This window comes from Pongo abelii, chromosome 15 (genome assembly GCF_028885655.2).
Source record: "Pongo abelii isolate AG06213 chromosome 15, NHGRI_mPonAbe1-v2.0_pri, whole genome shotgun sequence".
Taxonomy (NCBI): Eukaryota; Metazoa; Chordata; class Mammalia; order Primates; family Hominidae; genus Pongo; species Pongo abelii.
In genome coordinates, this window is record NC_072000.2 from 110,238,929 (window position 1) to 110,258,257 (window position 19,329).

The 19,329-nt window shown below is 55.8% G+C and overlaps 2 gene segments (V, D, J or C); both read right to left on the reverse strand.

Moving 5' to 3' along the window:
* The window catches only part of LOC100937468 (Ig alpha-1 chain C region-like), a 189,317-nt gene that overhangs the window by 19,019 nt on the left and 150,969 nt on the right, over positions 1-19,329 (reverse strand).
* On the reverse strand, positions 11,834-17,930 carry LOC134760154 (immunoglobulin heavy constant gamma 1-like; the record flags this gene model as incomplete). The annotated part of the segment is given in 6 exon segments: positions 11,834-13,331; positions 14,731-14,861; positions 16,159-16,473; positions 16,571-16,900; positions 17,019-17,063; positions 17,456-17,930. Coding segments are annotated over 6 exon segments (1,380 nt in total), but the record flags the coding sequence as incomplete, so codon positions are not given.

Below are 19,329 nucleotides of genomic sequence, written 5' to 3' on the forward strand. Positions count from 1 at the left end.
GTCACCAAAATGCTGATAGACATATGGACTGTGAAAGCCAGGCTGGTGAAATCTCAGATGGAAATGAGGAACTTATTGGGAACTGGAGTAAAGGTCACCCTTGTTAAATCCTAAGAAACAACTTGGCTGCATTGTGTTCATGCCCTAGGGATCTGTGGAAGTTTGACCTTAAGAGTGATGACTTAGGGCATCTGTGGAAGACATTTCTAAGCAGAGATTTCTAAGATGTGACCTGGTTGCTTCTTACAGTCGATGGTAAGATATGGGAGCAAAGAAATGACTTAAAGTTGGAACTTATATTTAAAAGGTGTAAACGAAAAAATAAAATGCGAATCCGAGGGGATTCCAAAGAAACCTGGAAAACCAGTTCAGACCATGACAGGCAGGGGAGGGTGGTTTGGGGTCCCTCACTCTACCCTCTCCCTGTTGGAGTTTAGGCTCAGCTGACCAGTGTTAACATTAAAACAGGGAGCTGAAGACTGACAAAGCTGACTCTTTGTAGCAATAAGGTATGAAATTCCAACCTGACTCTGGTATAGCATCACATAACAGGTGGCTGGCATGGAAGGAAATTATTTTATCCCTGAATATATTTCTCTGACACATTTTGGAATGGCCCTGCAAAGCCGTCTCTTGTGGAGGAAATTTATATTCTGTAGAGAATCTTTTTCCCTTTCCAGGTCTCTTCCTGATTCAGGAGAGATTTATCCAAGAGTCTGGCACCTTTGAGGTTCTGATAAGAGACATTGACCATCTCTTCTCTCTGGAACCTGGAGGCTTCATCTACATAACAAGAACCTTGGCTTCCACAACCTGCTTTATCTTAAGCATTGCTTTTTGCTGGCTTCAACTTTTTAGATAATTTAACTTTTTCAGCCAATTGCCAATCAAAATCTTCAAATCCACCTATGATTTGGAATTCCCCACATTGAATTGTCTTGCCATTCCAAACCGAACCAATGTATACTTTACATGTATTGATTGATATGTCTCCCTAAAACATAAAACCAGGCCGCAACCCAACCACCTTGCACACGTGTTCTCAGGACCTTTTGAGGCTGTGCCATGGTTCATGGCTCTCACATTTGGCTCAGAATCAATCTTGTCAAGTGTTTTATAGAGTTTGGCTTTTTTCATCAACAAAGGGAAGCAGAGCATAAAAAATTTTGGAGAATTCACAGCCTGGCCATGTGGTAGAAAAGAAAAGATATTTTTAGGAGAGAAATATGAGTAGGCTATGGAGCAGCCACTTGCTAGAGAGATTAGCATAACTAAAAGGGAGGTAAGTGCTCATATCCAGAACAAAGGGAAGAAGGCCTTGAAGGCATTTCGGAAATCTCTGAGGTGATCTTTCCCATCACAGGCCCAGAGGCCAAGGAGGAAAGGATGGTTTTGTGGGCCATGCCCATGGCCACTGCTGCCTGTGCAGCCTTGGGACACTGCTCTCCACATCCTGGCTGCTCTGGCTCCAGCCTTGGCTCAAAGGGCCCCAAGTATAGCTTAGGCTGCTTCTTCGGGGAGTGCAAACCACTATAAGCCTTGGTGACTTCCACCTGGTGTTAAGCTTGTAGACCCCCAGAATGCAAGAGTGGAGGAGGCTTGGCATCTTCCCTCTAGATTTCAGAAATGTATGAGAAAGCCCAGGTGCCCAGACAGAAGCCTCCTGCCAGCATGGAGCCCTCACAGAGAACCACTACTAGAGCAGTGCCAAAGAGAATGTGGGGTTGAACCCCCATATAATGTCCCCACCAGGGCACTGCCTAGTGGAGCTGTGGGAAGGGGGCCACTGTCCTCCAGACCCCAGAATGGTAGATCCACTGGCAGTTTGCACCCTGAATCTGGAAAAGCCACAGGCACTCAACTCTGTCATGTGAGAGAAACCACAGGGGCCACATCCTCCAAAGCCACAGGGGTAGAGTTGTCTAAGGCCTTGGGAGCCCACCCCCTGCACCAGTGTGCCCTGGATATGGGACATGAAGTCAAAGCAGATTACCTTGGAGCTTTAAGATTTAATAACCGCCCTGTTGGATTTCGGACCTGTATGGGGCATGTAGATCCTTTCTTTTTGCCAACTTCTCTCTTGTGGAATGGGAATGTTTACCCCAATGTCTGTACTCTCATTGTATTTTGGGAGTCAGTTTGTCTTTGATTTCATAGGCTGATAGGTGGAAGGGACGCATCTTCAGATGAGACTTGGGACTTGGGAAATTTGGGTTGATTCTGGAATGAGGTAAGACTTTGGGGGACTATTGAGAAGGCATGATTATATTTTGCAACATGAGAAGGATGTGAGATTTGGGGGGCCAGGGGTGGAAGGATATGGTTTATATATTTGTCCCCTCCAAATCTCATGTTGTATTATGATTCCCAGTGTTGGAGGTGGGGCCTCTAGAAGGTGATTAGATCAAGGGGGCAGATCCCTCATGAATGATTTAGCATCATCCCCTTAGTGATGAGTGAATTCTCCCCCAGTCAGCTCACACACAGTCTAGTTGTTTAAGTCTGGGGTCCCCCTCAACCACTTGCTCCCATTCTTGCCATGTGGCATACCTGCTCTCCCTTCACCTTCTATGATTGTAAGTTTCCTGAGGTCCTTGCCAGAAGCAGAAGCTGGCGCCATGCTTCCTATACAGCCTGCAGAACTGTGAGCCAATTCAACCTCTTTCCTTTATAAGTCACTCAGCCTCAGGTATTTCTTTACAGTAATGCGAATGGACAAACACAGGTGGCTCCTGACATACCCCTCATCTTCTCCTTTGTCATCATATGGCTTACCTCCATGTGTGTCTGTGTCCTCTCCTCTTATGAGGACACCAGTCTTTGGACTTGGGATCCATCCAAAATTTAGAATGATATCATCTCAAGTCCTTAACCTAATTTGTAAAGACCCTATTTCCAAATAAGGTCACATTCTGAGGTTCCAGGTGGGCATACATTTGGCCAGGGAGATGCCATCAGCCCACCACAGCAGCCTACGCAGGTACATTTGCATATAGCTTAGGGTCGACCTTTCCCATGGAAGTATTACATCCCCCTCTGGACTCCAGTTTCGCATGTTTTAGAATCCTTTGCCTTGTCCAGCAGGATGAGTCTCTTTTCATTTTTAGTATTTTTCTCTGTCTTCTTTGGATTGGATTAAAAAGAATTGATATATTCTATTGATGCATCTTTAAGTTTTCAGTTCCTTCTTATGTCTTCTCCAATCTGTTATTAAACTTGGGTAATGTTTTTCTCTTTCTTTTCTTTTTTAATGAAATAGAGATGGGATTTCACCATGTTGCCCAGGCTGGTCTCAAACTCCTGATATCAAGTGATCCTTCTTTCTTGGACCCCAAAGTGCTAGGGTTACAGGCATGAGCCTCTGGGCCTGGTCAAATGATGTTTTTCATTTCAGAATCATGCTTTTAGTTCTAGAATTTTCATTCAGTTCTTGTAACTATTTTCAGTTTTTTATAGAGATACCTCTTCTAGTCAGTCATGATAACCATATTTTCCTTTAAGTCTTTGAACATATTTAACATAACTTCTTTAAAGTCCTTGTCTGATAACTGTATCTGCATCTAGGTCATCTTGGAGTTGATCTCCATTGATCCCTTTTTCTTTTGACTATGGATCACATTTTCATATTTCTTTGCATACCTGGTAATTTTGGATGTGCACCTGATGTTGTTGATAACATGTGGTACAGGCTATGGGTTTTGCATTCTTTCTTAGAAGAGCATTAATTGTTTTTTTCAATGTCAGCAAGCAGTTAGCTTGAGTTGACTCAAACTCCCAAGTCTGTCTGCCTGGCCATTGGTAGTAGCTGGAATCTCAGTTCTCTCGACCTTACAGGTGTTGCTTTCTGCTGGGCCCTTTGGAGTTTTCCCTACCCATGCACACCTAAGGGATCAGCCAGAGGTTTCAGTGGAGTTTACCTGCAGATTGTGGGGTTTCCCTTCGGTGACCTTCTCCTTTACGGACATCTTCTCTTCATTTCCAGCTGCTCTGAAAATGCAGCCCTACATCCCACTCCTCACCAGGAGGGCTACAGTTTCCTGCTTGAACTCTAGCTGCACACATTCCATGCCCTGGGGTGTGACTCCAGACGAATATTTCACGGAATAATCCTTACTAGTGTTTGCCTACTTGTGGTCATGTTCCAGTGCCTGCAATTGGTGTGAGTGGGTGTTGTGTGTGCTTACAGCTTTTCCAGTGTTTATAATTGCCATCTGCCAAAGGGCTAGTCTGATATTAGCTGCTCCAGCATTATTGGAGTCAGAACTACTTTCTCTCATGTGGTTTTTCATTTTCATTTCCCTGTTGACTAGTGTGGTTCAACATGTTTTCATATGTTGAGTGGCTATTTGGATATCTTCTGTAAAACATCTGTTCAATTCTCTTGCCTATTCCTCATTGAATTATTTGAATTTTTTTCTCGTTGGTTTACAGGTGTCCTCTTTATGTTATGGATCTATTTGTGTCAGTCAGTTACATATGTTTATAGGAAACATTGAGAAAAACTGAAATGGACCAAAGGATTACCAGGTGCTTTCCATGGAAAGCCAAGGCATCGTCTTGTACACTCTTCCAGGTTATTTCATTCTGTGGAGCTCTGCATCTTTTATTTCCTTTGAACTATTTCACACCTCTACAAGCCAGGGGTCCCCAACCCCTGGGTCATGCACTGGAATCGGCTCATGGCCCGTTAGGAACTGGGCCACATAGCAGGAGGTGAGGGGTGTGTGAGCATTACTGCCCGAGCTCCACCTCCTGTGAGATCAGTGGCAGCATTAGATTCTCATAGGAGCGAACCCTATTGCGAGCTGCACATTCCCGGGATCTAAGTTGCACACTCCTCATGACACCCTAATGCCTAATGATCTGAGGTGGAAAAGCTTTGTCCCCAAGCCATCCCCCGATCCTGGTCTGTGGAAAAATTGCCTTCCATGGAACTGGTTCCTGGTGCCAAAATGTTGGGGACCACTGCTCTAAGTTGTACATAATTGATAGCAATGCAAAAACTCTTTGAATTGGTAGAAATTCAAGTTCTCATCTTTGGAAGGACAATGAATTGCTCCTCATCTCCCAGGGAAGAGGCCAGTTTTGCATCTATCTATGAACTCCTTTTAGCATTCCTGAATCAATTATGTAAGCGTAGTACTTAGAATTCCACTTTGGACTGGTTGCAACACCTTAATTAATGAGAGAAAGAGCATCTCTGAAATGTGTCGTGATATGTTTATGTGAGTCATGATCATAATAGTTTTAAAAAATGATCTTTTAACTCGTTGTGATTTCTTGTCCCCCATGGCCCCACCCAGCCTTGGTATCCAGGGAGCTTAGTTTTCTGTGGCCCGGGAGGGCAGGAGACCCGGTGTTGACGGGGAGATCTGAGGTTGGCCCCAACTTTTCCCCACAGCTCTGCTTCACGGAGAGCCCTGGGAAGGCCTCCCAACCCCACACCTGTCCTGTTGGCCAAGGCAAGCTCCATGCCACGTGACAACTCTGCCGGTGGTCACTTGGTGAGTATCTGTTGAATAGAGAAATGTGCAGCATCTTCACAGAGCTTCCAGGGCTTCTGTGCTCTCCAAACATCTCTGGGCTCCTGGCACCCTCTCAGGGTGTGATGTGTTGGTGGCTGGGTTGGGCCCCTCTTCCTGAGGGTAGAACTCAGGCAAGGACAAAGCTCTGGACTCAAAGAGCTGGTGTGGGGTGAGTGAAAGGAACAGGAGCTTTTGGGTCAGAAATGCTAGTTTTAGCCTGGCATTGTCCCCATGAGCAGGGGCCGCAGGCTCACCAAGGCCTCAGTTTCTACAATGGTGAGAGAGTGTCAGAGACTGCAGCACGTATTTGAAAAGCATCCAGGGATGGCAGGGGTCTGGGTGTGGACCAGCTCTCCTGAATAGTGAGGGTGTGACGTTGAACATTGTGAAAGGAAAATAAAATCTCAGGACCCCAAACTCACTATACCAAAAAGAACATTTGAGGTGGGAAGCTGACTCATGAAAAAAAAAAAAAGAAAAAGTCATGCCTTTCCTTTTGTTTCCAAACTGATAGCAGCAGCAGATAGGCCAGGTCTCCCCAGGTGGCCTCCCTCACCCTGACAACATAAATTAACAGGCTGGTCTTCATCACATGGGACAAAATGAGACAAGAAATCGTCCCTCCTGCCCCTGAGACGAATGCATATCTGACTTCTTCCTCTACTCTGTTTATTTCCTTATAAAGTGCAGATTTAGTGAGCACAAGGCGAACGCGTAATTGCTCCCTCCACACCTCCTTCTCACGCAACGTGGGGGCTCAGTGAGCTGTAATCAAAGCCTCACAAGAATGTGACCCTCCCCTCTTGCTTTTTTCTCTTTCATCTTTCCCCTCCTCCAGCTTTTCCCCTTTTCGATATTGAAGCAGGATGTAGTGTGACTCCGTCTGGGGTCAGGTGTGGGGTGGTCCACGTGGACAGTGAGGAAGGTGGTCCCTGCCCGTGGTGGTCCGGGTTTCCTGGGAGACGGCGAGACGTGGGTGCTGAGGGGAAGAGGCCGGTGCAGTCTCTGTATGGGAGAGAGCATGTCCGTTGTGCTGAGTGGGCTGGGAGGGATCCACAGAGAGGACGGTGTGGCTCAACAGCTAGCACCGGGGACGGGAACGTGGGTGAAGGGCCTGGGACATGGAGTAGCTCAAGGCGTGAGGCTGTGACCCACCTGGGGAGCCCGTGCATGAGTGCGCTGGGTGGGTGCTGGGGTCTCAAGCATTCGTGTGCCTGCGAGGCTCATGTGTATATGTGTGTGTCACGTGGCCCCCATGAGTGGCAGGCATTGTCGCGTGGGCCCCCATGCGTGGCAGGCATTGTTGTGTGGCCCCCACGTATGGCAGGCATGTGCAGCCTGAGTACCATGCCAGACTGTGCGTTCTGTCTCCTCCAGGCCCGGCCCTGCCGTGTGAGCAGAGAGCTTGGCCATGGGACTGATGTTCTGTCTCCTGCAGGCCTGGCCCTGTCCTGCCGTGTGAGCAGAGAGCTTGGCCATGGGACTGATGTTCTGTCTCCTCCAGGCCTGGCCCTGTCCTGCCCTGTGAGCAGAGAGCTTGGCCATGGGACTGATGTTCTGTCTCCTCCAGGCCTGGCCCTGCCCTGCCCTGTGAGCAGGGAGCTTGGCCATGGGACTGATGTTCTGTCTCCTCCAGGCCTGGCCCTGTCCTGCCCTGTGAGCAGGGAGCTTGGCCATGGGACTGATGTTCTGTCTCCTCCAGGCCTGGCCCTGCCCTGCCCTGTGAGCAGGGAGCTTGGCCATGGGCGTGGTGGGCCCAGGCATGGCTGTAACGGGCCTCAGTGGCTGGGCTCGGTGGGGACACCACACCCCTTGCTGAGTGTGGGTAGCAGAGGGTTCGAGGTGCCCTCTGGGAGGTGGTCGGGCAGAGGCAGGGTTGGGAGCGTGTGGGGAGATGGGTGTTCGGCTAGGCTCCTTCCCTGTGCAGGGGCTCAGCTGAAACCTGGGCTCTCACTCCCCTCACCCCTGCCTCCCCAGCATCCTCCCTCTGCCCCTCTCTTCAGCCTGCCTCGGGCCTTGCTCTGGGACCCCTGCTGAGAGGACAGGAGGGGCTTCAGCAGCACCCTGTGCTGGGTGGACACTGAGGTCACAGCCTTGCTCTGTGTCTCCTCACAAGGCCACGTGGTGGCAGGTCCTTCTTCCTGTCTAACCAGAGTCCTGCTTGCTGCTCTGCAAGCCCACTTGGGTCACGTGGGGCAGGGGCACCTGGCAGGGTGGGCTTCGTGGACTCAAGGGCCACCAGTTCCTCCAGGTCAACATGCTCAGATGGTTCCATTCTCCCCCTTCCCTTGGCCACAGGGACCTGTGTATCCTGGCGTGACCACAAATGTCACAACACAGGATTTGCACCAGGAATGTCACACCATGTCACACTGTGGGGAAAAGAAAGAGATCAGACTGTTACTGTGTCTATGTAGAAAAGGAAGACGTAAGAAACTCCATTTTGATCTGTACAAAGAAAAATTGTTCTGCTTTGAGATGCTGTTAACCTGTAACTTTAGCCCCAACCCTGTGCTCACAGAAACATGTGCTGTATTAAATCAAGGTTGAAGAGATCTAGGGCTGCGCCGGATGTGCCTTGTTGACAACATGTTTGCAGACAGTGTGCTTGGTAAAAGTCATCGCCATCCTCCATTTTCTGTTAACCAGGCACAAAACACACTGCGGAAAGCCGAAGGGACCTCTGCCAGAGAAAGCCTGGGTATTGTCCAAGGTTTCTCCTCACTGAGACAGCCTGAGATACGGCCTCACGGGAAGGGAAAGACCTGACTGTCCCCCAGCCTGACACCTGTAAAGGGTCTGTGCTGAGGAGGATTCGTAAAAGAGGAAGGCCTCTTTACGGTTGAGATAAGAGGAAGGCCTCTGTTTCCCGCATGTCCCTGGGAATGGAATGTCTTGGTGTAAAGCCGACCATTCCTTCTATTCTGAGATAGGAGAAAACCGCCCTGTGGCTGGAGGCAAGATATACTAGCGGTGATACTGCTCTGTTACTCTTCACTACACTGAGATGTTTGGGTAAAGAGAAACATAAATCTAGTCTACGTGCACATCCCAGTTCAGTACCTTCCCTGGAACTTATTTATGACAGATTCCTTTACTCACGTTTTCCTGCTGACCTTCTCCCCATCATCACCCTGTTCACCCTGTTCTCCTGCTGCACTTTCTGTATGGAGTTAGTGAAAATAGTCATCAAGGAAAACTGAGGGAACCCGGAGACCGGAGCCGGTGCAGGTCCTTGGTATGCTGAGTGTGCCAGTCCCCTGGGCCCACTGTTCTTTCTCTGCACTTTGTCTCTGTGTCTTATTTCTTTTCTCAGTCTCTTGTTTCCACCTGATGAGAAATACCCATCAGGTATTTCTGTGGAGGGCCAGGCCCCCGTCATCACACCACATCACACTATGTCACACTAGGGATGTCAAACCACATCACACCACTAACTCCTCATCACACTGGGGATGTCGTACCGGGTCACACCCCATCATGCCACGTCACACCATGTCACACTGCATCACATCACACCAAGGATATGACACCCTGTCACAGCACATCACACGTCACATCATGTCACACCTAATCGCACCCCATCCCACCACATCACATTACATCACACCCGTCAAACGACATCATACCCCATCACCCCAGGGATGTTACGCCACATCACAGTATGTCACACCACATCACACCACATCATACCCCATCACGCCAGGGATGTCACACTCCATCACACCACGTCACATGTCACACCACGCCACATCACACTGTGTCACAGCCTGTTACACTTCATCACACCACATCACACCAGGGATGTCACACCCTGTTCCATCACATCACATATCACACCATACCACATAATTTCATGTTATACCCCATCATGCCAGAGACGTCATACCCATCACACTACGTCACACCACATCACACCAGGGATGTCACACTCTGTCACACCACATCACACTATGTCCAACCATGTAGTTCAACACCACATCACGCCAGGGATGTCACACTGTCATAGGACATCACACCACATCACACCATGTCATGTTACGTCACAGCACGGACTGCTGGGGGGTGTGCAGGGGCAGCCTTGCTGGAGAGTTGAGGGAGGGTCCTGGGGCTGGGCATGGTGTTCCTGCAGGAGGTCTGGCAGTCTGGAGGATGCTTGGTCCCAGGTGGAAAGGGGGAGCGGTGGGCCCCGGGTGGCTCAGGAGGGGCCCAATTTCCCCAGGGGGACCTGGTCCAGGCGCCAAGCCCTGCAGGGGGCAGGAGCTGCAGGGAGCATCTGCTTCTTCCCAAATCAGCCTGCTCAGTGCATGGAATGATCCGGAGCCCAGCACTGCCCTGGATTTCCTTTCCTTATCCTGGCCAGGCCGTCCATCCTCAGACAGTGGACTGGAGCCCACCCCACCAGAGCACCCAGAGGCCTGTAGGGCCCCTTGAAGGGCAGAGGGTGGAGACCTGTCCAGCAGGGTCCCTGAAGGCTGGAACCTCCTCAGGACAAAGATCTCCTGCATCTCTGGGACGCCATCCTTGGGCTTGGGATAGAGCTGGTGATGCAGCAGCTGCCCGCCCTGCACCCCAGGTGCTGTCTCCCTCACCCCCCACGGGGCTGCAGCAGCGTGTCCTGAGAGTTAAAGGGCTGGGCTTCAGCACCCAGTTCAGGCCAGGCCCCCTGGAGCCCACCCTCCAGCGGCGAGCCCTCTCACGGCACGGCAGGGCCTGGAGTCTGGGGATTTCATCCCCAACTCTGTGTTTGGTGTAGCTCCTGCTGCTCGATGCCACACGAATGAAACCAACCACTCCTCTTTCCTGGGTGAGATGGTCTCTCTCCTGCCACAGGCAGCTCCGATGGCATTTCCCAGCCCGGCCACCGCAGTAACAAGACCCTGTCCTTGCTGAGTTCCAGCCAGGCTCCTTGGAGCCTCTCCACTCGGCCTCAACCTTGGCTTGTAAAGACGTGAGCAGACATTAACAGTTTCTAACAGCTTCTGGCCGCACCCCTAGGCCGACCCCTGACCCATCAACACCTGTATGAGAAAGCTCCGCGCAGCAGAACTGACCGTTTGGACCAACCCCAACCTCGCTTTCTCAGGGTATCTGCTGAAAGGGCTGCAACCACACATCCTTCTGTCCGTTCCCAATGTCTGTGCATTTTCTGTGACCCAGGAGGGTCTTTCTCAAGACTTGAGAGCTGCTCCCTGAAGTGTCCCCACTGGTAAGGATGGGGCCTGTGTCTCCAGGCTCTGGGAGGACGGAATCCTGACCTCAACAGTGGCCAGCAAGGACACAGCAGGCCCCATCCCGGGGACGCTGACCAGCACTGGGCAACTTTTCCCTTCCCCGACGACTGAGCCCCGAGCCCCCTCCCTGCTCCCCCTGCCACCTCCCTTTACAAGGCTGTGGCCTCCGCACAGATGAAGGTGAGTCCAGGTCATGCCGGACTCTTTCTTCTGTTGCAACAGTTATTTGTGTGGAAAATCCGTCCTTGCGACATGACCTAGTGCCCAGGGGGATGCTGAGACAGGATGAATGTATTTTGCATGTGAGAAGAACATGAATTTTGGGGGGCCAGAGTATGGATTGTGATGGGTTAAATTGTGGCCCCTACAAATTCATATATTGAAGTCTTAATCGCTGGCCTCACAATGTGAGTGTATTTGGAGATGGGGTCTTTACAGAAGTCATTAAGTTCATATGAGGTCACTAATCTAATCCGATGTGTTCTTCTAAGAAGAGAAGCTTAGGACACGGGCACACAGAGGGATGGCCATGTGACCACCAGGGAGGAGACGGTGTCTACAAGCCAAGGAGAGAGGGCTTGAGAGAAACCAGCCCTGCCCACACCCTGATCTCAGATTCCTGGTCTCTAGGCCTGGGAGGATCCACGTCTGCTGTGCGAGCCGCCCCGCCGTGGTCCTGAGCTGACGCACACAGATCTGACACCCACCTGTCGCTTCGAACCATGATTGGTTCTGGAAGGTCCTCCTTGTGGCTCTGCCTGGCCAGCCTGAGCCAGCTCCCAGCCTCGACCCAGCTTTCCCTGGAGGCCCTGTCCCCCACAGAGTGACCAGGGCCGGCAGCACCGTGCCCAGCAGGAAGAGAAACTGCATCCATGTAGAAAAGAGGAGAAGCCCCTGGGGTCCATGTAGCGACAGGGGCCAGGGAGGGCCACTCGGGCAATGCGTGTGGCTGCAGGAGGCGGGGGGCGTGTGCAGGGAGCCCCCGAGGTGCAGCTCGACCAGCCTCCTCCTGACTGTGCTTCCCACCGGGGGGAGGAGACGCGTGGACACAGGAAGGCGGCTCCCATCACGAAGTACAAGACTTAAAAAGGATATTTTATTGTCATCAAAAAGAGAAATATCAAGGACAATTAATGAGCTTTAGAAAATTTAAAAGAAGAAGAAAAGCTACCAAAGCTGAAATGGTGGCACCTCCTTCGAGTGAGCCCGGGAGTCCTCCCTGACAGCCGAGGCAGGCGCTTGCCGCACTCCCGCTCGAGCCTCCTTTCCTGTCTGCGGATTGTGTGTGACATTCATGGAACGGCGTGATGGGGGCAGCAGAGCGTGGGGGTCTCTGTCCAGCACTCGTGGCCAGCAGCCCCGCTTTTGCAAGAACACGGGCACCCTCTTTGTTGTCTTGCCTCTCCACCCGGTGCCCCCAGAGTGGCTGCTTGTTCCTGCTGCACGTGACCTGGGGCTGGACGCCAGCCTCTGTGATGAGTTCTGGCTGTGTCCAGGCTCCTGGCTCTCCTGGTGTCCCTCCACCTCTCTCCCCAATGCTCCAGGGCCTCCTCTGTTCTTAGGCCCCACCAAGGCTGAGTCTTGTCTGCCTGGGACCTGGTCACCAGCCTTCTGTGGGAGGCCTGTCTGGGCACATGCCCACCCCTTCCTTGGGCTATCCTCACCCTTGCACTGTGGGGTTCCTGCAGTGGCCACATGGCCCAGGCTCTTCTCCGAGTGATCTCGGTGGACTGGAGTGGGTGGGAGGTGGCAGTGTCCTGGGCCTGGCCCCTTCTCTCCCCAGCGCAGACACTGGGGCTGGCTGTCCCTGCAGGTGGAGTTCCACCCGAGAATCCAGCAGTGTGGGCAGGCAGCCAAGGGGTGGTGCGGGCACCGAGACTCTGTTCCAAGGAGCCAGAGAGCAGCGTTCTTTGCTTGAAATCAGAACAACCTCATTCCTGTCGTCAGGAGTTCACGGGAGTGCCCGGAATGGAGGCTGGCTGGCTGCGGGCTGGGAGGAAGGCCGTCTGAGTGAGCCTTCGCAGCTCTCCGAAGCCTCCCCAGCAGGGCCTGGTGGTGCTGTGGCTTCCCTACCTTGGCAGCTGATGCTCCCACTCACCATCTGGAAACCACGCCTGTGTTCAGGAGGCTGGCGTGGACGGGGTTGGCTCCAGGGCCAGCTCCTGCCTGGGTGGGGGCCTGGGATGCCGGTCGCTGCCTCCTTTTGTGTGAGCACCTGGCGGTCCGGAGGGCAGGGACGTCCTGCTGAGGGGACACCTGGCCCCAGCGCCCTGCATGCACCAAGCAGCGGAGGTCTGGGCTAGACCTGCTATGCACAGGGTCTGGAAGGGGGGCGTGTCAGGGGTCAGAGGGCGACCGGGAGGCCAGAGAGCCATGGGGTTGAGGGCGGTGAGGTCAGGGGGCAGGTGTGGCCTGGGTGGTGGCTGAGCATGGCCCACGGCTCCTGTGTGGGGTCTGGGCGGCCCTGGACACCCCGCAGAGAGTGGCCCTAGGCCCCCTGCCCGATCATGTTCCTGTAGTCGGGGATGATGGTCTGCTTCAGGTCCACCACTGAGGAGAAGATCCACTTCACCTGTAGGCAAGGCACAGCACAGGGGTGACGAGGCCACAGCCCTGCCCCCGAGCCCTATCCACCCCTCAGTCCACCCAGGTGCCAGGTCCTCACCACTGCCTGCTCTGAGGCCTGGTCATGGAGAGCAGAGCCAGGGCAGTAACAGCATGTGGACAGCACAGAAGACAGCGTCAGGGACAGGTGGGGACAGCGTGGGGGACAGTGTCATGGAGAGGTGGGGAGAGCATGGGGGACAGTGTCAGGGACAGGTGGAGACAGTGTGGGGAAGAGTGTTGGGGACAGTTGAGGACAGTATGGAGGAGAGTGTTGGGGACAGATGGGGACAGTGTCAGGGAGAGGTTAGGACAGAGTGGAGGACAGCATCAGGGACAGGTGGGGACAGCGCGGGGGACAGTGGTGCATACAGGAGGGGACATTGTGGGGGACAGTGTCAGGGACCGGGGGAGACCATGTGGGGGACAGGTGGGGACAGCATGGGGGACAGTGTCAGGGATAGGAGGGGACAGGAGCAAACAGTGAGGACATTGTCGGGGATAAGGGGGATAGCATGGGGGACAGTGTTGGGGACAGGCGGGGACAGCGTGGAGGACAGTGTTGGGGACTGGTGGGGACAGCATGGGGAACAGTGTAGGGGACAGGTGGGGACAGGAGGGACAGCATGGAGGATAGTGTCGGGGACAGGTGGGGACAGCATGGGGGACAGTGTCAGGGACAGGTGGGGACAGCATGGGGGACAGTGTTGGACTGGTAGGTACAGCCCGGGGGCAGCATCCGGGACAGGTGAGGACTGCATGGGGGACAATATCAGGGACAGGTGGGGACAGCATGGAAGAGAGTGTTGGGGACAGGTGGGGACAGCGTGGGGTACAGTGTTGGAGATGGGTGGGGACAGCATGGAGGAAAGTGTCGGGTACAGGCAAGAACAACATGGAGTAGAGTGTTGGGGACAGGTGGGGACAGTGTGGGGGACATTGTCACAGACAGGTGGGGATAGCATGTGGGACAGGGTTTCATACAGCAGGGGATAGCATGGGGGACAGGGCCAGGGACTGTAGGGGACAGAGTGGGGGACGGTGTCAGGGACAGGTGGGGAAAGCGTGGGGGACACTGTCAGACACAGGTGGAAACTGTGGGGGACAGTGTTGGGGACAAAGGGAGACAGGGTGGGGGACAGTGTTGGGGACAGCATGGGGGACAGTGTTGGGGACATGTGGAGACAGCCTGGGGGACACTGTTGGACAGGTGGGTACAGCATGGGGGACAGTGTCAGGGACAGTTTGTGAGATCGTGGGGGAGAGCGTCAGGGACAGGTGGGGACAGCCTGGGGACAGTGTCAGGGACAGGGTGTGACAGCATGAGGGACAATGTCAAGGACAGCTGGGGACAACGTGCAGCCGACCTTGAAGAAGGTGACGGTGGCACTGTAGCACACGCTTAGCAGGAAGAGTGTGATGAAGATGGTGATGGTCGTCCACAGCCCGTCCAGCTCCCCGTCCTGCGCCTCCGCACAGCTCTCCTCCAGTTGCAGCTCTGGACAGGAAGGGGGTGGTCAGTGCTGTATCCCGCTGGGCTCGGGCCTCTGGGGGTGATTCCCTCTGTGGCGGGACCCAGGATGTAGGGCCCGGCCGGGATGGGCCAACAGTGTCCTGAGGTCAGCTCCCCACAGCTGCCCACCCTGGGCACCAGCTTTGGCCCCGGGGCTCAGCCAGACACCCGGCCCTAGATAGCAACCTGGCCCTCAGCAGGACCCACTCCCCGTCTCCCGTGTCCCTCCCTGAGGCCCAGAGGGCAGGAGGATGTGAAGCCCACCCCTCATGTGACCTCAGCTGCAGGGAAGGGCGGTATTGGGAAGTGGGCCAGAGCCAGGGATGCGACGTGGCGTGTGTTCCCCTGTATGTGGGGGCCTGTGTGTGTGTGGTGGCTGCAGGGGCACCCTTGTGAGAGGAGGGCTGGGTTTGTGTGAGCTGGTCAGCATGTGCAGAAGCTGCTGAGCGGCTCGTGGGCCTTGAGGTGCTGCGTGGGGCTCGTGGGGGCCTGTGTCCGAGGAGTGTTCCCGTGTGCGAGGACCTTGCTCTGGTCGGTGCTGTGCAGGTCGCCCGGGTGAGGGTCCGTGTGTGAGGCGTGCACGTGTGTGTGTGGTGGCCGTGTGGCCGGCCAACCTCAGTGCTGGGTTTGTTTAACGGGTCTGGGCTGAGTGTGTGTGGGCATCTGGACCAGTCCCTCCATAGGGCCCGAGAGTGCATGTCCCCGGAGTTGGTTGTGTCCCCATGTGGGTTCGAGGCTGGACAGGGCTGCCAGGGGTTAGTGCCGTGGGGGTAGATGGGTGAGGGAGGGCGTGTCCCTACCCACATGGACTAGGCATGCTCCCGAGTGGGTACGGGGGTCTGAGGACAGGGAGCTCACAGAACAGGACAGTCTCCTACAGAGGCAGGGGCTGTGTGTCTGTCCCCAGGGGCTCCTAGGGCTTCTCGTGGCTCAGCCCAGGGCAGCTGCTGCTGGAGGGAGGGCCACGCTGGCAAAGCCCCCACCCTGCTGAGGGCAGCCCCTGGCTGAGCCCCACCCTAGGCGGCCCAGGCACACCTGCACAGTCTGGGCCAGTGTGGGGACACTGGGACCCGCTCTGCCTCCCTCATGCCACTCAGGCCTCAGACTCAGCCTGACCCACGGAAAGAACCATCACAGTCTCTCAGGGGCCCAGGGCAGCGCTGGGTGCTTTATTTCCATGCTGAGCACCCGGGAAGTGTGTACATGGGGTGCGTGCCAAGCATCCTCGCGCGACCCCGAGAGCCCGGGGAGCGGGGGCTTGCCGGCCGTCGTACTCATTTACCCGGAGACAGGGAGAGGCTCTTCTGCGTGTAGTGGTTGTGCAGAGCCTCATGCATCACGGAGCATGAGAAGATGTTCCCCTGCTGCCACCTGCTCTTGTCCACGGTGAGCTTGCTGTAGAGGAAGAAGGTGCCGTCGGAGTCCAGCACGGGAGGCGTGGTCTTGTAGTTGTTCTCCGGCTGCCCGCTGCTCTCCCACTCCACGGCGATGTCGCTGGGGTAGAAGCCTTTGACCAGGCAGGTCAGGCTGACCTGGTTCTTGGTCAGCTCCTCCCGGGATGGGGGCAGGGTGTACACCTGCGGCTCTCGGGGCTGCCCTGTAGGGACAGAGGTTGGCACAGCGGTCACTCTCAGGGCAGAGGGTGGGCCGAGCCGGCCTCTGTCCATGTGGCCCTCGCCCTCCGCGGGTCCCACCTTTGGCTTTGGAGATGGTTTTCTCGATGGGGGCTGGGAGGGCTTTGTTGGAGACCTTGCACTTGTACTCCTTGCCGTTCAGCCAGTCCTGGTGCACGACGGTGAGGACGCTGACCACACGGTACGTGCTGTTGAACTGCTCCTCCCGCGGCTTTGTCTTGGCATTGTGCACCTCCACGCCGTCCACGTACCAGTTGAACTTGACCTCAGGGTCTTCGTGGCTCACGTCCACCACCACGCACGTGACCTCAGGGGTCCGGGAGATCATGAGGGTGTCCTTGGGTTTTGGGGGGAAGAGGAAGACTGATGGTCCCCCCAGGAGTTCCGGTGCTGAGGAAGACATGGAGGCGGACGCGTCAGCACCCGGCTGGGGCCTGTCCCTGGACACAGGCTACTCTAGGGCACCTGTCCCCCATTGAGCTGGAGGGCGAGGCCTGGGCTGGCTTACCTGGGCACGGTGGGCACGGGCGAGGTGTGTCACAAGATTTGGGCTCTGCAGAGAGAAGATTGGGAGTTACTGGGATCTGGGAGGAGAGAAGGTGTCTGAGCTGAGGGAGTGGAGAGTTTGGCCTTTGGGGTGGGCTTAGGTCAGGGGCAGGGTCCTCCCGGATATGGCTCTTGGCCAGTCTGAGCGCAGCACCTGCCCCTTTGTGCACAGGGCCTGGGGTAGGGGCATCCAGCCTGTGCCTGCTCAGAGTCTGGTAGAAAAAGCCAGAAGACCGTCTCCCTGAGCATGAGTGGGGCAGGCAGAGGCCTCCGGGTGAGGAGACAGACGGGGCCTGCCCTGCTGCCCTGGGCTGGGGCTGCACAGCCGGGATGCGTCCAGGCAGCAGGGCTGAGCCTGGCTTCCAGCAGACACCCTCCCTCCCTGCGCTGGCCTCTCACCAACTTTCTTGTCCACCTTGGTGTTGCTGGGCTTGTGATCTACGTTGCAGATGTAGGTCTGGGTGCCCAAGCTGCTGGAGGGCACGGTCACCACGCTGCTGAGGGAGTAGAGCCCTGAGGACTGTAGGACAGCCGGGAAGGTGTGCACACCGCTGGTCAGGGCGCCTGAGTTCCACGACACGGTCACCGGTTCGGGGAAGTAGTCCTTGACCAGGCAGCCCAGGGCCGCTGTGCCCCCAGAGGTGCTCCTGGAGGAGGGCGCCAGGGGGAAGACCGATGGGCCCTTGGTGGAGGCTGCAAGAGAGGTGGCGCCATGTGACCGCGGTGTGGGACAGAGCTGGGCCCAAGGCGCAGAGGCCCCTCGGTTCTTGTCTGTCTGCGAGGGTCCAGGCAGGGTCCAGTGTCTGGGCTCACGGGCATTGGGTGTGCACCTGGCTGGCGCCACCTGCCTCACCTTAGCCCCCTCCCTGCCCCAAAGCCAAGGTCAGGGGCGGGCTGCCCCAGAAAGCTTGCAGGACCGGTGTCCCTGTGGTGCCCTTCTGCAGGCATCCCTGCAGCCTAGGAGGCGGGGCTCGGCAGCCAAGTCAGCGCTGTGTCTGCTGGAAGTCAGCACAGTCCAGGGCCTCTAGCTTGGCCTTAGCTCTGGCCATCGGTGCCACCTCAGGGACAGCTCATGCCCATCGATCCCACTCCAGCCTTTTTTGGGTGCCTGGCTTGACCAGTGGACACTGTTCTCAGATGGCTTCTTGTGAGTCCCCTGAACCCCCTGAAGCCCCTGACCCTGCCGCCCCAGCATGGCCCTCCCCTAGTGAGTGGGCCTGACTTGCCCAGCGCCCTGGTCATAGCTTGCCCTCTGCCCTCCAGGGTCCTTGTCTTCTGTGCAGCAGAGAGTCCAGACACTGCATAGGGTCAGTGCCCTTCAGCCCCAGGGCCCCGAAACTACCTGCCTTCGAATAGCCCCCTGGGAGCCTCCTCTTCATCCTCTCCCCTCCTTTCCCCTTAGCCCCAGTGTGCAGCAGCCCAGGTCAGGGCCCTGAGTGCCTGGATGCCCCCTGCCTGCCCAGTGTCCTGCATTACTTCTGGAGGCTCAGTCACCACACCCTCCCCCTCCCAGCCCTGGCCTGGCCTTCTCGGCCACGAGCCCACCTCCTCCCTCTCTCCAGAGCTTCCCCCGGCAAGGTCCCTGCTGGGCTCAGCCCAGGCCCCCCAGCACAGGTAGTAGCCTTGCACCTGCCCTTGGCCCTCCCCACCCTGCATGGTGCCAGGACCCCCAGGCCACAGGGAGGCCCCATTTCTCTCTGCTGCTGGCCCAGTGGCCCTGGAGTCCCACTGCAGGCTGGGTGTGCCCCTGACCTCTGAGGAAGCTAAGTGCCCTGCCCTCAGCCAGGCCATCCCCTCTGCTCAGCCCCAGGGCCCCGCTCACTACCCCTTCCCCTCACCTGCACCACAGGCTCTGGCTGACTCTGCCCAGGCCCAGAATGGGCCCCTCTGGCTCCCCTCTGCTGCTACGCTGCCCTGCATCACCTCCACTCAGCTTCATTATGCTGGTGGTCCTGGCTCCTGGCAGCCCATCTTGTTCCTTCTGGGGTGCCAGCCTCAGAGGCCTTTCTGCCCAGGGTCCGCTGGGGCTAGCCCTGGGACCCTCCTGGTCTCAAGCACACAGGTTCCCCCTGCAGCCAGACCCGCTCCTGCCTGTGAGCTCAGCCCTGAGCCCTGGAACGCCTTCCCTTCTGCATCCCAGCTCGCCCTTGCCAGCTGCTCAGTGGGATGGGCTCACACCTCCTTCCTGGTACCAGGAGGCCGCACTGCGCTTTCACCAGCCCTCAGCTGTGGGCTGCCAGCAACTACCCAGCTCCTGCCAAAGTCTAGGAGCT